Source organism: Lampetra planeri, chromosome 33, assembly GCF_965212315.1.
Source record: "Lampetra planeri chromosome 33, kcLamPlan1.2.h2, whole genome shotgun sequence".
Taxonomy (NCBI): Eukaryota; Metazoa; Chordata; class Hyperoartia; order Petromyzontiformes; family Petromyzontidae; genus Lampetra; species Lampetra planeri.
In genome coordinates, this window is record NC_136139.1 from 4231666 (window position 1) to 4247177 (window position 15512).

The 15512-nt window shown below is 48.0% G+C and overlaps 1 protein-coding gene across 1 annotated transcript; it reads left to right on the forward strand.

Annotated features, from left to right (window-relative positions):
• The first annotated feature begins 3213 nt into the window (after positions 1-3213).
• On the forward strand, positions 3214-12507 carry SNRPD2 (small nuclear ribonucleoprotein D2 polypeptide). Its single transcript, XM_078610019.1, has 3 exons — positions 3214-3378; positions 6133-6309; positions 11579-12507. Exons 1-3 carry the CDS (start codon positions 3374-3376, stop codon positions 11751-11753), a joined length of 357 nt encoding a protein of 118 aa, XP_078466145.1. The 5' UTR covers positions 3214-3373; the 3' UTR covers positions 11754-12507.
• Positions 12508-15512: the final 3005 nt, after the last annotated feature.

The window sequence follows — 15512 nt, forward strand, 5'->3', positions numbered from 1 at the left end:
AATACGGCAATACATGCAGTCCTCGACTTACGATGGAGATGCGTTACAACGACCCCATCGTAAGTCGAAAATATCGTAAGTCGAAAATGGCCTAGCCTACCCAGGAGTCTTAAAGAATGGTGATAATTGAGCAAAACAGAGCAATTTACAGTACCATACTGTATAAACTATATACTGTTTGTATTTATTAATTACAATACTGTATTGCACAGTAAAATGTAAAGTAAAAAAACAAGGTAAATTCTTAGCCTACCTATATGAACTGCAATTTCATAGAACGTTTTTTCAGGAAACAATCCTATCGGCTATATAAAAAAAAACTTTTAACATGCATTGAACGTATCGTATCGTGGTAACCCTAAAATGAAATCGCTAAAGCTACGTATCACACATGCATTGAACGTATCGTAACGTATCATATTGTACTGTACTCACCAAGATTCTGTCCGTCGTCTGCACACTTGAACGATGTTAGGTTGTTGGTGGCTACATTAACTTAGTTATCGGAAGAGGAGGATGGCGATGATAACGTTTCAGTATCGTACCTCGTACGCTGCTGCGTTTGCCTGCCGCGTGAAATGTAAAATATTTTACAATTTTGTCATATCGCTATCGCCATCGTAAGATCGAAATATCGTAAGTCGGAGCATCGTAAGTCGGGGACTACCTGTAATCCGATTCACGCCACCCCCTTTAAATTTCGATTTAAAGCTTTCGTGACTGCAGGGATTCAGCTTCTTGGTTCTTTCGGTAAAGTCACGTAGAAGGGAAATAATAAAATAATAAGAATAAAACATTATAAAATACAATTCTCACGACGTTTCGGCCACAACGCAAGCAGCCGTCCTCAGGTGAAGAACAGGTCTGTCGGAAAGACAGCGTCTGAATGAACACCACCACGCTTGGCAGCGTTTCGCAAACACGTCGCCGCTTTGCTATTAACGCCACCACTGCCTCATTTGCGTCGCCTCAACCGACACTTACGTCTGTCTAGATTTGAATCTTTCGTGACCGCACGAATCCATACTCTTTGGTTCGTTCGGTAAAGTCACGTGGGTAGAAATACAATGAATCAAATCGCGACGTTTCGATCGCAACACACGCGGCCGTCACCAGGTGAGAAAACTCCGGCAACAAACAACTGCTGATGACTATACTCTTAGTTCTTTCGGTAAAGTCACGTAGGTAAAAAATGAAATTAATAAAAAAATAAAATAAAAAAAATCACGACGTTTCGGAGGCAACACAAGTCTCCGTCATCAGGTGGGACCGTCACAGACAGATGTGCTGCATCAAGAGTCACGAAAGCTTCAAATCTAGAACTGTTGATGACGATTGCTTGTGTTGCGATCGAAACGTCGTGATTTGATTCATTTTATTCTATTTCTAACTACGTCACTTTACTGATTGATTCGAATATCGTTTTTTTTTATCTAAAGACACAGATCTACAATTTATTCGGTGGATAGTTAGCGCGCGTGTGTTTTTTTTGTAATATAAACGTGTGTTTTTACCGCGATGTAGACCCGCTAATCAAAACCTTCCTAACGCGGGCCTTGCGGTCCGCCGCCTCATTACGATCTCGGCGAAACTTGTGAACACTGACAATGAGGCTGAAAACAATAATTTCGGTTCGCGTGAGGTGTTAATGGAAAATATAATACACTGTGTCGTGAACAGCCAACGGGCGCGCGCACACACGCACGCGCGCACACACAAAAGTACATGGACATACACACACACACGTGCATACACACACCCATGTACATGGATACACACACACAGGTACATGAACACACACACGTACATGGACACACACGTACATGGATACATGGATACACACACAGGTACATGAACGCACACACGTACATACACACACACACGTACATGGATACATGGATACACACACACAGGTACATGAACACACACACACACACACGTACATGGACATACACACACACACGTACATGGATACACACACAGGTACATGAACACACACGTACATGGATACATGGATACACACACACACAAGTACATACACACACACACGTACACACACACACGTACTTGGATACATGGATACACACATACAGGTACATGAACACACACACGTACATACACACACACACGTGCATGTATACATGAATACACACACACACACAGGTACATGAACACACACACGTACACGGATACACACACACACGTACATACACACACACGTACATGGATACATGGATACACACACAGGTACATGAACACACACACGTACACGGATAGACACATGCACGTACATGGACACATACGTACATGGTGGACTTAATAAAATACGATATTTTGTATGCAGTATATGACTTAAATAAGGCCACGTGCAAACACTCAGGTGCTTTGCTAATCTACAGATCATATATATATGTCTGTGGGGTGCTATGAGTCATATGCAAGTCTACGGCTAAATATAAATCTATATTATCTTATGCACAATGTATTTGGCCCGTGTTAATTTACTGGGTTTCGATGAAATATTATGTTAATATAAGGGTATGGATACCCATCGAAGTATTCGAGTCCTCTGTAACTCGATGGGTTTTGTGCAATTCTATAGACGTTGTGTAAGTCTATGGGCGTTATGTAACTCTATTAGTCTATTAGTCCTATGTAACTCTATGACCCCTATGTAAGTTTATGGATCCTTATTCTTGGTTCTTTCGGTAAAGTAACGTACAAAGAACCAAGAATATGAATCCCTGCCGGCACGAAAGCTTTACATCGAATTTTATTGCTGTTGTTTTCACACCTGACGACGATTGCTTGTGTTGCAGTCGAAACGTCGTGAGAATTGTATTGTTTTATATATTTTTATTATTTTATTGTTTCCCTTCTACGTGACTTTACCGAAAGAACCAAGTATATGATGGGTCCTGTGTAAGTCTATGGGTCTCTGTGTGAGTCTATGGGTCCTGTTTAAGTCTATGGGTTCTATGTAAGTCTATGGGTCTCTATGCTAGTCTATGGGTCCTGTTTAAGTCTATGGGTTCTATGTAAGTCTATGGGTCTCTATGCTAGTCTATGGGTTCTATGTAAGTCTATGGGTCTCTATGTAAGTCTATGGGATCTATGCAACGTGACGTCACCAAGCCACGAGCTCGTGAACGTGATTGGCTGCCGTAAGTGCACCATTACTAGCGACACGTCATGCGTATTGCGCGATGACGTATTACGCATTTTCACTCAACGTAACGCGCGTATGCGTCATGACGTCACGAGTTATACGGGATGACGTAACCACCGCGCGTTGACATCACGCGTCTTCTCTCACCCATCGGATTTCCGCCATTGAATTCAATCCCCGCGTTTGAATCCGCGTCCATCCGTCATGTCGTGAGTGTTTGCGCATCCCCATCGCACACTCATTCGCACTTTCATTCCCTTTTCAACTCCGCAGTGGCGACGCATTTTTTGTTTGGCGGCCGATGTTTATGTATTATACGATTTGGTTGAGTGCTAGGCCTCAGCCAGGCCTAGTAGGCCGAGGCTTTATGCGGCTGTTTTTAGTTTCAATTAAATTTTATTTGACTTATATTTTTTTGCTTTGTCCAGTCCGTGTTGTTTGTGACGACAAGATGCGTCCCGTAACTTTTAGCGCGGCGCGCGAGCTTCTGTTGCCTGTGGGTTAAGTCTGTACGCGGTGGGTAGGCGATGTTAATCGTGAGTGCATTGAAGCCATCGGTGGTGATGGCCGTGAGGTACAGGCCGTTTCGTTGGTGGTGATTGTTAGTCTGTGATGGTGATGCACTTGAATCTGGTGGTGATGGGGACGTGAGAAACTTGCTGCCGGTAACGATTAAAAGTTTTGTTGGAAATGATAGCTGCGTTGAAGCTCGCTGTGATGGTTGTGATGGTGATATTGGCGTAGATATTGGTTAAGCTGAGAGTGATGGTAATGTTGTATCTGGAGCGTTACGTTACGGTGATGAAGACGAGTTAATGTTTATTAAACATTGCCCCATGTTCGGCGTGGTGAGACTTTAAATCATGATTTATTATTGAAAGCACGCTAACCGCTCTTGTTAAACTCGCGGGCCACATCGCTCAGCTTGCAATCGTTACACTTTCTCACGTGAACAATCTACTTCTATGGGCGATAACATTAATACTGTTGTACCAAAGTTGTGGGAAGCTAGCAATGATTATAATCCAATTGCTTCCCAAACCCCTTTCCACGTGAATGTGGAATTTCCACCACTGCTTCTAGGCCACTAACAATGTCTAAACCCCGCCACCCTATTATGATTGCTCCTTTGGCAACCGGCTGGCTAAACGGGATCGTCTGGATAACACATGAAAATCGACGTAAACTTTTAGCTGGGGGACGATTGTTATTGTCCAGTATTTGCTGCGACTATCGCTTGCAAAAGAGGTGCATGTAGCAACTGTAAACTACCCGAGTCCATTCAGAGTACAATAAATCTTTCATCAAAGGAGACCTGGATCACAAAGCAGGAGAGTAAACATGTAAACAAAGACTTAAAAGAATGGTCAAAACAACACAAGACTCGTATCACCTTTCAAACTCGTATCAAGTTCAACAATTCAACACACGACGCAGTGAACTCGCCCGGTTCTCAAAAGTTCATTGATTTTCTGCTCCCGTAGGCAGAAATGGCTTGAGGAGGGGGGGAGGTCTTCCTTCCAGCTGCTGATTGGTCACGTCTGGTTATGATGATGATAAGTGGTTGATCATGTTACACGGTCAGGTCTGTGTATAGGAGGTTGATGATCTCAGCTCGGTTATAAGTAAGTGGGTTTTAAATTTGGAATAGGAGACATGGTCATGCATTAACAACAGCTCGGCGGGTTGGAGAGCTTTTAGAAAATGTAATTTAATAATGAAAGACAATAAATAAATGGGCATATGTAAAGACAATTTTAATCGTGGTTGTATTAGCTGCAATGGCTGAGTAAGCATACACATTGACAAATAATGGATCAAAAGCTGGAAAAGTGTCCGAAGAAGTGTGGTCATGTGCATGCTTAGAATTACACAAACGATAAGACCAACACACGCGTTATTGGACATACCCAAGTAACGACATCGTAGTGACTTTTGATATTGGCTGGAAAATAAGTGATGGCAGGACACGTCTCTTAACATGGATGTGGCTCGTGGTCGAAGTTCAGCTCATCAAAACAAAATAATATCCCTCTCTGTTGCATCTCAGTGAATGCATTTGTATGGAAGGAGTGGACCGAACGGTGATTGCCGAACAGCATCTATGAACCCGGGCCCTGAGTTTTATTCCCAGCCATGGTTAACATCAGTGGCGAGTGATATCTGAACTGGTGCTGGGCCCTCCTCCCTCATCAATCAAAGTGTATTGGTCGCATACACTGTTCAGCTGATGTTATAGCGGATGCAGCGAAATGCTTGAGTTGTCAGCTCCATAATAGAATGTCTAACAAATAAAACAAATTTGGAGAGAAAAAAAATGACGAAAATTAATGAAGCCATTTCAATCATGGTGATTGTTTGACCATACTTCATCGTACTGGTCAGTGCCGGTCGGTAAGTGGGGAGCGGGGGGGGCCTAGCCGGGTTTTAGATATCGCAGCACTTATGTTAGTCATGGTCAGGAACCAAACTCATGCCACCGATGCCCGAATCACTGCTACACCCCAAATGCATTTTGTTGAAAGTATAAAGGACGCACACGATCTTATCCTCTTCGCAAGCGAGATACGTTTTATGGAATTGGTATGCAGTCTATTTTTGTTATTTAAAAAAAAACAAGATAAACGGCACCGATTCGAATAAAAACAAGCGATCCTGAATATCATTAACGAATCTACGTGTGCAATAAAGCAAAGAACAATTTGTAATTGTTAGTACATATATCCTCTCGGTAGCCTACGGCAACTTTTTATGCACAATAGTTCCCCAAGCACTCTCTAAACTCAACACTGCTTAGCTTAGCTCTAACGAGATTGGCCACATGCACAATGATTTTGTTCCTTTGAGGATATATATTTTTTTATTGTTGCATCTTTAAAATGTATATTACCTTCAAGCGAAAGTTTTGCAGCGAGTTGGTTGTTAAGGGCACTGTGACCCCCCCCCCTTCCCCCCCCCGGCAGGCTCCTCAACAAACCAAAGAGCGAGATGACGCCCGAGGAGCTGTCGAAGCGTGAGGAGGAGGAATTCAACACGGGCCCGCTCTCCGTGCTCACGCAGTCCGTCAAGAACAACACACAGGTCCTCATCAACTGCCGCAACAACAAGAAGCTGCTGGCGCGAGTCAAGGCCTTCGACAGGTGCGATCGAGCTGCGGTGGGGTTGGGGGGGGTGGCGACAAACTCGGCAAGACGATGGCGGCGTTGCCAAACGTTGGGGTTTGGTGCAGCGTACCAACGGTCGTGGTGGTGCTGATGATGGTAGTGGTTGGTGGTGGTGCTGTTGGCTTTTGTGGAGATGGTAGTCGTGATGGTGTTGGTGGTATTTTCTCCCGAGTGGCGATGTTTACACGCCGCACCATGCAGTGTGGGGAGCGGTAGTGCAACGGTTAGCCAACTGCACTGCGAACCCAGCGACCCGAGTTCGATTCCCGCTCACGGTTGACAGCAGTGACAATTGTCTGAATCGGTCCTGGGCCTCCAAGCTCGACTTGGCCTCAAATGATTACCTGATGTGGTGTGTAGTTAACATCGCCAAAGGGCAGTAGGGAGTGGTGCTGGCCACCAACCCCCAGGTGTCCTGTGCCAGCCTTCATAGGTGCTCGTTATCAATACCTGCCCCCAACAATCTGTTACAGGCCATACGGGCGGGATCTTTGACTTTGGTGGTTGTGATGGTGGTGACGGTGCATCTGAAGTTGGGTGTGGTGAGGGCGCTGCCCATGGTGGTGGTAGTAATGATGGTGGTGGTGATGATGGTTTTGATGTGATCTTGCTGGTGGTTAGACTTGTATTAATTACCCACCATTTCGAAAAATGATTAAAGTCATAACGTTGCTTTTTTTCCACTGCCGCATTTGCGCTGCCTCTGCCTTGCCGCACGACGTTGATTCCACCTGCTTGCGGCAGCGCTAGCAGCCACCGTTGCAACTGCTCGCCCCAATACTTAACTCAATCCAAACGAAAACTCTGCGGGAGATCGCATTGTTCCGTCAAATCGCTCCCGCGCGCTGTCGAGTGCCAATTACAAGCACCTCGTATTGACTCGATGCTAGCAGCGGACACACGAGACCGCCGCCACAGCATCGTTGACAGATTTTTTTTTTACTTTTACCTTAACCCCCCCACTCCCCCGCAGAATCTGCTCGCATTGAGCTGCTGTGAATACCCACTTCACCGATAATACCACCGCCATCTCTGCCTCACAATGGAGGTTTCGCAAGCGCTAAGCTACAACTCCGCTTTCTAACGCCGCTAAAACATAGCCTCGTTATAATTTTTTTTGGACGCACGCGTAAATCTCGGGGGCGGCTTTCGGCGAAGCTCGTCTCTGCGTCGTCGTATGGTGTCGCACGACGATTACCGCTGCCGCCTCCTCCGCGGTTGACGCCGACGTGCGAACGCGAGAGGCCGCGCAGAGAAACGCCGTCAGCGCCGCCACCGCCCCATCTGCCGGCTTCGTGTCCGACCTGAAAGATGAGGAGGCCATTGTGCGTGTGGAGGGGGGCCCCAAATGAACCATCTGGTGCAGAGGCGGACTGGGCTGACGTGAATACCTCCCAAGACAAATGCGCGTGGAAGTGATTTGCGCGAGGCTTATTGTTGGCTTCCTTGTGAGCTCTCGCTCGCTCGCGCGCGCGCGCTCTCGACAAAACAAAAAAATCCACCCATTACAAGAGTTGTGCTAAGTGGACGGAACTACAATAGACGCTTGAAAGGTGTGAGATGGGGTCACGCCTCGTACAAGACGCTTTGTAAATCCGATTTGTATTGTAGTTGCGCGTGTGATGTGATAATAATGACTTGCACAGCCCCCTTGTCAATCCACTGCCCACGGGGGATTGTTGAACCATACTTCGTCACAATGGTTAGTTGGTCAAAGTCAGAGCCATGGACCGGTTAAGATATTCAGATATCACTCGATGTTAGGCGTGCCTGGGAATTGATCTCTGCTTGCTGTGTTTACAGTACAGTGCGCTGCCTCCATGTTGTGTGTGTTTGTGTGAGCAATGCCAATAATGTGTTTGGCAGAGTGCATTTATAAAATGTGCAGCTTTGCTGAAATGTAAGCATTGCAGCCATTGACTATCCACTGTTGGATGACAGCCACCTCTTGCTGTGTCACCATCTTGTATGTCTCTATGATATTACCATACAAAAAATTAAAACTGAAACAAATATAATTGGTAAAATTAAACTTGATTTGATGTGAAATGGCAGGGGCAGCTGTGGCACAGTAGTTGGAGCACAGCACTATGAACCTGGAGAACCCTGAGTTCGATTCCCAGCTACAGGCAACATCTGAGCGGGGAGTGATATACGAACCGGTCAATGCTCTTTCCGCCCCCCATCCTCTTCTCCAACCCGCTCTACCCAGGGTGAAGTACGGTCAAGCAACAATCCCCATGACCAACACGGCATTGGGTGACCATGCAGCAGTTGATTCGCAAAGAGCTGTGAACCGTCTACCAAAAGTCTTAAGTGTGCTCCATTTAGCGACATTGGCTAACCACCAAAGTGCCTTGTTTCACGTTGCACTTGTTAGTAGTGCCTGTTGTGCACGGCACGCACAGTTATCTTTGAATGAGTCGACCAACCCTTTCAAGCGCGGTGCGGTTTTGCTTTGGCAAATAGAAAATAAATTCCCGCAGCTAGTGTTCACTCGGGGGTCCTAATATCCTCTCAAGAATTCTCTTTTTTGAGGAAGACAACAACAAAAATCCACATTAAAAAGTCATTAGCGCAAAGTATAGACTGCAGGTATAATTTTTTTTTAGTGTTGGCCGATAAACACCCCACAGACGAACGGCCATCCGGAGGTCCGCACGGGAGGTGTGAACTCAACTCAAATAAGCGCGGGCGGTGGCAGGTACAAAAAAAAAACCACCCCGCAAACACAAAGCAGCGTTACGGGGAAAAGAGGGGAGCTTAATCCTCGCGGGGAGGGAGACCGCCGATAGGTGTGTGTGTGCGCGCGAGGAGGTATTTGTACGTGCGTCTTGCACTTCCTTTTCCCACTGCTCCGTTTGGCTCTAACAAAAGCTCGCCGAGGGGGGGTGGGGGGTCGCGCTGCCCCCGAATCTCTCCCCCCCCCCCCTCGGCTTTGCCGATGAAAAGCGTCGCGGCAAATTCCATTCCGCGAGAAAATTTTTGTCGGGGGGGGGGGGAGCGGGGGGGGGGGTTGGCGAAAGTGGCCTGTCCGTCAAAACCCCATTCCTGCTCGATTCCTTTCACTCTATTTGTCCCGAAAACTTCCCGGCAAATAGCGGTTATTGTGCGATAAACTGCTATTGTCGTGCCCGGTGAGGCCGTTTCCTGTGCGGTTAATTGGGTTTTATTCGTCAAAGCTGGTTATTATCCATTAATTGCTGTTAACTAGGGTGGAAGATGATGCCCGGGGAGTGCTTGTCTTTTGGGCGACAAAGGCCAGGGCTGCAAACAAAGGCGGGTTCAGCCGTCTGTGTGTTTTGGAAAGTGCCCAAGCGACTGCGTTGAATTTGGGGGCCTGTTTATCAGCTTATGTCGCTCGCCCGCTCTGATTATTTTGGGCTTAGAGCGCGTCTGGGGCCAGGGCCTGTCATTCACACCACAGCCAGGGTCCTCCCGCGCCCCACACACACACACGCACACCCCGCTCTCTTCCCCCCCCCCCAGCCCCCGTGAATGAGCCGCAGATGTGAGTGCGGCGGCGTGGAGGCCCTTGAGTGTGCAGCGATGCAGCGTCGATCGGTGCGAGCCCCGAGGAGCCCAGGGTCGTGCCGTGCGCAGTGCGCCCCATTTAGAGGCGTGAATAGCCTCCGATGCCTCATTCTTGCCCAATTTCAAAAGCATTCTACTACCCGTGTTGTGTGTGTTTTTTTTCTATCCCCGCTCACACTCTCGTCGACTCGTCGTCTTCCACCGCTGCCGCCTCCTTGTCCTGCTCGAGTCTGCGCTTGGCTCTCTGGCGAGCGCGACAGTGCTTCGATAATAATCTATTATCGTGTCGGCGGCGTGTATACGTGTGTCGAGTCGCGCGCGTGTATACCAATCGGCACTTGCCCCAACAGTCTGTTGACGGCTATACGGTATTCTTTGTCTCTGTGTGAATCCGTTATTTATGATTTACACAAATTGTACGCGCGTCACACGCGACTGTGTTACGTTTGGGCTAATGGAATTAATGAGGCAGATGATAATGCAGCGTGGACGGACGTGTAACGTACGAGGCAGACGACGGCAACGGGAGAGAACTTGCGCGGCAGACGGTACAAGATGAGGATTTTCGTGTTATAATATCGCGCAAGGCGTGATGGTGCAAATGCAACGCGAGGCAGACGACTAGGAGGCAAAACCGCACCACAAAAGAGACGAAGAATACAAAATCAGACGTCCGTGACTCAGCCCAGAGAGGCGACGCGAACGATAGAAGCAGCGCAATGAGACTCGCCGTGGAAGTAAAAAAGAAAACAAAAAATGCAACACCCGAGACAATGCGAGATGATTCTTCGTTCTGAATCGCAGTCCCGTGAGAAATTTTCTCCGCGGCTGAATTGCTGCTTGCCCCAGCCCCGGTGCCTCCTTCCTCGCCTCTTTCCGCCGTTGCCGCTCTTTGCCGACGCCGGTTTATTATAAAGCCGTCGGAATCGGTTATTATAAAGCTGTCAAATTTCCGAGCGTGCGCGGGGAAAAAAAAAAACATTGCCACGTTTTTTTAATTAATGAAATAAACTAAACGTGTATTTTTAAATACAGATCACCGTCTGTAATTTTGCTACATGCCGAGGAGCAATATTTATGAATTGCGTATGAACTATTTAATAATTGCCGTTAACTCAGGTAACGGCAATTAACTCGCTGTGTTCTCAGTAAAGGCGCCTTGCCTGAAACATCTGGAATGTTTTTGTTTTGCTTGTTAAAAGTGATCATACTACTTTTTTTATGTTTGTTTATTTGTTTTTCCAATTATAAATCGAGATCCACGATTGCTATGGGTATGAGCAGTGTCCCAAAAATATCTGTCGAATAAATTTACCCTTTACGAAACGCAAATTTTGACAATTTTGTTTTGAAAAAGGGGTCCAACCTGACCTGGACAGCGGGGGCAATAATTTTTATTTCGCGGACACAACCGACGGGCAGCCCCCGCCACATTACGGCCGTCTGCACGTTGCACACCGAGCCAACGCAGGCAGCGCTCACGAGGTCGTGCGTGTTGGGATAAGGCGAAGAGAGTGGGGAGGAGATTGCGCGCAACCACTAAGACGCATCCGTTGTGACGGACGGTAGCAGCGGTGCGCCCAGTCGGAACAACGTCAGAGCCATCCGTTGTCTTCTGAGCTGTTGTAATTCTCCCCCCCCCCCCCCCACCGTGTCCGCGTGCACGCCTCTCTCTCTCTTCAACGTTTCCGCGCGTCCCCTGTCGCCTCAGGCACTGCAACATGGTGCTGGAGAACGTGAAGGAGATGTGGACGGAGGTGCCCAAGAGCGGGAAGGGCAAGAAGAAGTCCAAGCCGGTGAACAAGGATCGCTACATTTCCAAGATGTTCCTGCGCGGAGACTCGGTCATCATCGTGCTCAGGAACCCGCTCACGAGCAGCAAATGAGAACGGCCGAAGAGCTTCTCTACAATTCCCTCTCGGGCTCTGTCTGTCGGCTGTTCGCGCTGGCTGGCCGGTTGTCTGTTGTTGATCTGTCACGGCCGGGGGTCGGCAATTATAGTAACAAGAAGCGGCGATTATTTTTTCCCTTAAATTCGGTAATAAAAAAAAACACTCGTTATTTCACGAGCCCGCAATACACACGTGTGACTCCGAGATGGGGTGGCCCCTTGATCAGTAACGTCACGAAGCCCGCTGGTTGCCGACCCCCCCCCCTCCCCCGGTCATGGCTGTCGACAGCCCAAGTCAGCCGTTTCGCGAGTCTTAGCAATCGGTTTGTGGGTTTTTGTCAATAAGTGTCAGCCATTCAGCCAGTTTTTATGTCAATCTGCCAGTCAAGTCAATCGGTATGTCCTTCGTTTTTTTGTTCTCAGCCGGTCAGTGCGTTTGTCAGCATGTCTCGTCAGTCAAGTGCGGTCTTCTTTTTTTAACATTTGTTCCAACAAGCTGATCAAAGGAGGACACCTGTGATGAGATAGATCTATTTAAGATACGGAAAAGTAGGGGAGCAGGAAACGAATGAAAAAGCGAAAAACAAAAACCCATTATAACCGTGCGGGCTCGTGAAGGGCTTTAACGGGGAACGTCTGTTGTGGATAACGATGTTTATATGCTGGAGAGAGGCGAGTGCAGCGATGTGCGTGGTTTCAATTTGTACTGTTTTTTGGCCTTTAATAAACTTTTGATTTTTTTTCAATAACCGCTCGCGATTTTGTGCCCCCCGCTTCTTTTACACAATTTCAAGTTCGCCGCACCACGGGAAAAAAGCGACTTCAACGTCGCTCGCCAAGTGACGATTTTGTAATCCCCCCTCACCCTCCATCGGCAGGAAAGGTCGATGTCGTCACTTGGCGTCTCTCTCGCGAAGAGCGGCGGGGGAAAGAGGGAAGGAGGCCCACGCGCAGATTTCTCCGCTCGTAATCTCTGCACAACTATTTACGCCGCGCGGGATGCCACGCGAAGGCATTTGCATTTTATTTATTTTTAATTTTCAACGGCTGTACTTCATGCGTGTCAGCACGGAGCCGAATTTAATTACCGTAAGCGCCTTTAGAATATCCTGGCTTTTTTAGCATTAATGCTCCCATCAACACCGCATTTAGCTCCGCAAGGTTATTGTTAAATGTGGCATTGGTGTGACTAATGCATTTTTGTGTCAAAACATGAGCCCTTGCTTGTCACGAGGTGAGAGAGATTCTACGACCCGACCTTTAAATAAAAAAAAGGGGATGGGAACACCTCCCCGAGCTTCCCCGCAGCCTCGCCACCTTTGAAAACTGACACTTTACAGACGACGTTAATTGTCCTCCAGTACAATACCTAAACAGGCTGTCGGGGCGGGATTAATAGTTTTGATGTACACGTTGCTTCCAGGCGCGATATAAAGTATCACAGCGTGACGGATACCAGAGTAGCTCATGCGTGCGTGTGTGTGCCTGCAGGCAGTTGTCATCGCTGTCACTTAGGAGAGCTCCGAGTCGCCGCGCTCCCAGTTTGGGTTACACAACGCCCCCCCCCCCCCCGCTTGAGCCTGCGCCTGTGCGTGCCCCAACACAGCTCGTTTCCCGGTCGCACTCGCAATTAAAAGCAAAGCTCCCGGAGCCCAGAAGGCGCTCCCCCCCCCCCTCCTTCTAACCCACCCGCACGTGAATAAGACGAAGAAGAATGCTGTTATTTCAAACTTGTCAGGATCGATTACAAAGTTTGCGGGATAATGTATGTTTTGGTGCGCGGGTTTTTAACGCTGAACCCTCGCGTCCTCTGCGGGCCGTGATTGACGTGGCGTGGGTGTTGAAACTTTTAAAGGTTAAACAGACACGGCGGTAGCGGACCCCAGGCAGCTCGGCCTCGAGCCTGCCCACCGACTACTCACCTGGTCACCCACTCAGCTGCTCACCCACCCACCCACTCACTCATCTGGTCACCCACCCACTCACCTGGTCACCCACTCACCCACCCACTCACACCCACTCACCTGCTCACCCACTTACCTACCCACCAGCTCGCCTACTCGCCCACTCAGCTGCTCACCCACTCACCTGCTCACCCACTCAGCTGCTCACCTGCTCACCCACTCGCCTACTCACCCACTCAGCTGCTCACCCACTCACCTGCTCACCCACTCAGCTGCTCACCCACTCAGCTGCTCACCCACTCACCTGCTCACCCACTCACCCACTCAGCTGCTCACCCACTCAGCTGCTTACCCACTCAGCTGCTCACCCACTCAGCTGCTCACCCACTCAGCTGCTCACCCACTCACCTGCTCACCCACTCAGCTGCTCACCCACTCAGCTGCTCACCCACTCACCTGCTCACCCACTCACCTACTCACCCACTCAGCTGCTCACCCACTCAGCTGCTTACCCACTCAGCTGCTCACCCACTCAGCTGCTCACCCACTCAGCTGCTCACCCACTCACCTGCTCACCCACTCAGCTGCTCACCCACTCAGCTGCTCACCCACTCAGCTGCTCACCCACTCAGCTGCTCACCGCCGCGGAGGTCTCACCGCGTGAATTCTCCCTCCCATGCCGCTCCTGCTTTTAACGATATGAGGATTCGTTACCCCTCCGCAGAGGAGTGCCACCACCACCACCGTACTCACTTAGCGCCTGACGTCCCGCCGTCCTTCCAACAAAAACTCCGCGTCAACGGCAGCGGATTGCCCTTGCCCGACGGATAGACGAGCTTCAATCGCGAAGTCGTTCTGACAATCCGTCGCTTTTTAAATCCTTTATATTAAGTTCACTTGCGCGCTTGCTTGCGCGCTTACGACCGTGCAAATCTTTCGGTCGTTTTTTAACCCACTTCCCATGATCCAATCGAGCTGACATTTTGCACACAGACTCGTGCGTGACAATTTATTTTCGTGAAAAATGTTTTCCTAAATTTTCCACTTTTTAGGAACAAAAATTTTCACATTTAATTTAAAATACCAATGTGATAAAAATGAAACTCTTACTCAAGAAAAACAGAAATGAATAATAAAATAAAACCGATGCCACGCATATAAAGGATTTATAGTGAAAAACTTTGTTTTTACGGGTTAATTTTTTCTCTCGTTGAGTCGTTCCGACAATCCGTCGTTTCGTCGTTTTTTCTCTCTCGTCGTTCCGACAATCCGTTGTTTTTCTCTCTGGCGAGTCGTTCCTTTTTATTATTACACGCTTTTTATTAACTCACACTGTTGTTGTATCCTCAAATATTCTAACTAAATATGTACCCACTTCCCAATGTGGTATCGACTGGAAACTTGGTATACTTATATCATACTGATGACAATACTATATTCTATCATAAAAAAAAAATTCTTGTTGATATGTTATGTTTCGGCTTGGGTCTAATTGTCCATGCTCAACTGACGTTGGCTGTAAATCACCACGCTCCCTTACGTTATGGCAAGCTTCGGGACCACTTCCTAGAGTCGTGGAGTTCTGTCATTACTAGTACGGTACATTTCATTAAAGCGTGTTTTTTTTTAAGTTTGTTTATAATATCACTTATTTGTGTGCCAAATTGATTCTTCCGAATGGTTTCCCTCCGTTAGCCTCGATGCAGACGTTTCCATCGCGAAGCGTCATTGTCCACCACCACTGTCATCGTGAGCTGTGAGCAATCCACTGCTGGTCACAGACCTCCGATCGTAGCCGTCTCGCGTGGCCCTGGGTTGTAGCGATGTGCGCACGACGTTGAATTTCTTTC

Coding starts and splice junctions, on each gene's coding strand:
- SNRPD2 (XM_078610019.1), top strand. Junction 6,310..11,578: donor CGAGTCAAGGCCTTCGACAG/GTGCGATCGAGC, acceptor CTGTCGCCTCAG/GCACTGCAACATGGTGCTGG.